The sequence below is a fragment of the Microtus ochrogaster genome, unplaced genomic scaffold, assembly GCF_000317375.1.
Source record: "Microtus ochrogaster isolate Prairie Vole_2 unplaced genomic scaffold, MicOch1.0 UNK44, whole genome shotgun sequence".
In the NCBI taxonomy this organism is placed as follows: domain Eukaryota; kingdom Metazoa; phylum Chordata; class Mammalia; order Rodentia; family Cricetidae; genus Microtus; species Microtus ochrogaster.
Window position 1 is genome coordinate 1,168,497 of NW_004949142.1, and position 3,007 is coordinate 1,171,503.

At 46.7% G+C, this 3,007-nt stretch overlaps 1 protein-coding gene across 2 annotated transcripts in view; it reads left to right on the plus strand.

Annotated features, from left to right (window-relative positions):
* The window catches only part of Nbr1 (NBR1, autophagy cargo receptor), a 22,400-nt gene extending 19,652 nt beyond the window's left edge, over nt 1-2,748 (plus strand). For both annotated transcript variants that reach the window (XM_026777013.1, XM_026777014.1), the window contains 3 exons: nt 391-482; nt 1,315-1,372; nt 1,970-2,748. In XM_026777013.1, the coding sequence (XP_026632814.1) occupies nt 391-482; nt 1,315-1,372; nt 1,970-2,114 (295 nt within the window). In that variant the 3' untranslated portion in view covers nt 2,115-2,748. The remainder of the gene's footprint in view (nt 1-390; nt 483-1,314; nt 1,373-1,969) is intronic.
* The last annotated feature ends 259 nt before the right edge of the window (nt 2,749-3,007 follow it).

The following is a 3,007-nucleotide window of genomic DNA, read 5'->3' on the forward strand; positions in this document are numbered from 1 at the left end:
ACCAGTTTTTCCGGCTGGATGGTGGCTAACAAGGCCGTCTGTTAGTACCAGCTGATGGGGGGGTAAGCTGTCCGTCTGTTAGTACCAGCTGATGGGGGGGTAAGCTGTCTGTCTGTTAGTACCAGCTGATGGGGGGGGGTAAGCTGTCCGTCTGTTAGTATCATCTGATATAGGGGAAGTGACGAGTGAAACCAGTTTTTCCGGCTGGATGGTGGCTAACAAGGAAGTCAGAGTAGAATGCAGCCTTTCTGAGCAGATTCCCAAGCTCGCTCACATGGCTGGGGACCAAGAGTGTGAAGCCTGCAGAGAATTGCGTGACCGCACTGTTACTGTTTCCTACCGCTGCTGTGGCTGCTTTTCAATTTCCTCCCATCCTGTGTCTTTCTAAAGGAGCTCCCCTTGTGTACAGCACAGAGCCCCGGGAGTGGATTCACCAGTTAACGTCCAAGAAGTTCCTCCCGTCGCCGATGAGATCCCAGGAGGTAATGACAAGTTGATCCTCACCTCCATTCCTTTACTTCTTCCCACTGAAAACCAGGTATCAGCAGGCTGTCCTGTCCCTTTCTGTGTTTTGTGGCCTTGAAACTTGCCCTCTCCCTCCCTCTCTCTGTGCTCTTTCATGTGCTGAGTTTCTGCTCTCTCAAGTATATATGTAGACCTTAGGGAGCTAGGTGCTGCACTGTGGCGGGAAGAGGCAGGCAGCCTAGGTGCCAGCTCCGGCTTTGCCTTTACCAGATTGATGAGTTTGTGATGTCCGTGGATCTGTCCCCTTATTTGGACAGTCAGGACAGTAGCACTGTGAAGTAGTAATTAGGTCCTCACAGACACTTTCTAAAAATGCCAAACCTAAAACCATTTGAGACAGGCTGGAGAGATGGCCCAGGGACAAAGAGCTCTGCCTGCTCTTCCAGAGGACCCAGGTTCAGTTCCCAGCACTCACATGGCAGCTCATAACTCCCTGTAACTCCAATTTCAGGGGATCTGACACCTTCGCACAGATGTACATATAGGCAAAACCCCAAAGTACCAAATAAATAAATAGATGTTAAAAAAAATTTGAGAACCAACATATCAGTATACTAGGATTCTAGAAGCTTTTACTCAATAACGTCACCTTGTATAGCATCTCTAGACAGTTTGTCTTTCTCAGTTATTTAAACCTCCCACAGAGCTTTCTAAAACTTAATAAAGAGGAAAGAAGGAAAGACTAGACACCCTGTTAACGTTCCACCTGCCTCAATAATAGCTTTGCTGTGTTGGGAAACACTAGGTGCTTGTGGATACCCTTCTAACCAACAACTCTTTTGCTTTTAGAGCCCAGAGGCTCATCAGGACTGGTAAACAGCACACAGAAGAGCTATGACCACTCAAGGTAATGACCTTGTGAAGTCTCTGCAGGAGCAGGTAGACATCCCAGCACTGCTTCTGCTCAGATGAGCCTCTCAGAGCACAGGAAGGAGAGCCCTCGTTCCTTCTTGTTCTTCAGCGTTTGCACAGCATTGGACAGCTAAAGCTTATGTTTAAGCATTTTCACATTACAGACAAGAAAGGACTGCCCTAAAATTCACCTCCCCTGTAGTGACCAAAGACAGGAAGGTTAAGCCCCATGTGCATCCGGGCCATTTTTTCTTAGATGTACCTCTCTGGTCCCTGTCATCTCAGATCAGTATCCAGAAAAATCATATTTCCTTTGCCAGATGTTTTCTCTGAGATGCGCAGACAGAGTGCTGATATCATGTGTGCCCATGAACACATTAATTTACAGCTGGGATGGAAAGCTGGCATGGTAGCGAGGTGTGTGTTTCCTACAGTGCTCATGTCTTGTGCCAGCCAAGCCCTGCATCAAACCAAGATGCGTAGATCTGAAAACAGTTTATTCTCTTTTTTACATCTAATTTTTTTCAAGATTAGCACCCACGTTATCTTGTCATGATTTTATTTGGGGAGATAATTTGGTTTTCCTCTGTAGGCACCAGAATGGGAGCAGCATTGCTGGAGGACTGGTGAAGGGGGCTTTGTCTGTTGCTGCCTCTGCGTACAAGGCCCTGTTTTCTGGGCCACCAGTCACTGCACAGGTCAGTGTGTGGTTTCTTTTCCTTAACTTCAGCCCCTAAGTCACCAGTAAAAAATGGCAGTGTCTTTCTGTCTGGATTGGCAATTAACATGGCATGGACTATATGTAGACTTAGTCTCTGAACACATAGCCCTGCCATTTCCTATCTTTTTAATCAAGTTCCTCTGGGGAGAAAAGGAAAAGAACCTGAGATTTGCTGAAGGCCTACTGTGTGTGCAGAGCCACGAGTACAGATGCTACTGGGTGCATAAGACAGGATCCCCAGGACAGGGTAGGTCACTTCCACCTGCTGGGACGGAGGCTTCCTGGAAGTCAGTATCCATCTGAATGAGGCCTAAAGGACAAAGCAGGTGTTCCCCAGGAAAGAGTATTTGAATGCTGGATGTGTAGTTCTCACCTGTAATCCCAGCTACTGAGGAGGCATAAAGAGTCTAAGTTCAAAGCCAGCCTGGACTATACAGTGAAACCCTTCCTTAAAATAAAATTTTAAAGGGGGTACAGATGTAGTTTGATAATGATAGAACTCTTGCTTAGCACCCAGGGTTCAGTCCCTTTGTCAGGGGCTTGTTTCTTTGAAAAATGAAGTAAGAGTAGCTAGCTAGTCAGAGCTGGAAGTGAGTGGGTGCTGAGTCAGGGAAAGGGAAGCTGGGCTTTATTTTAAGGCATAGGAAGTTTGTGTGTGTGTGTGTGTTTTGTGTTTGTTTGTTTTAGTTTTAGAACAGAGCCTCACTCTCTAGCCCTGACTGTCCTGGAAATCACTGTGTAGACTAGGCTGTTCTTGAACTCAGAGATCCGTCTGCCTCTGAGTGCTTGGACTGAAGGCATGAGGCACCACCCGCCATGGACAGGATTTAAGGATGTGATTTGATATGATCACATTTGTCCTTAGTGAGGTCACTCTTCTACAGTATAGAGGTATGACAGAACCAGTAA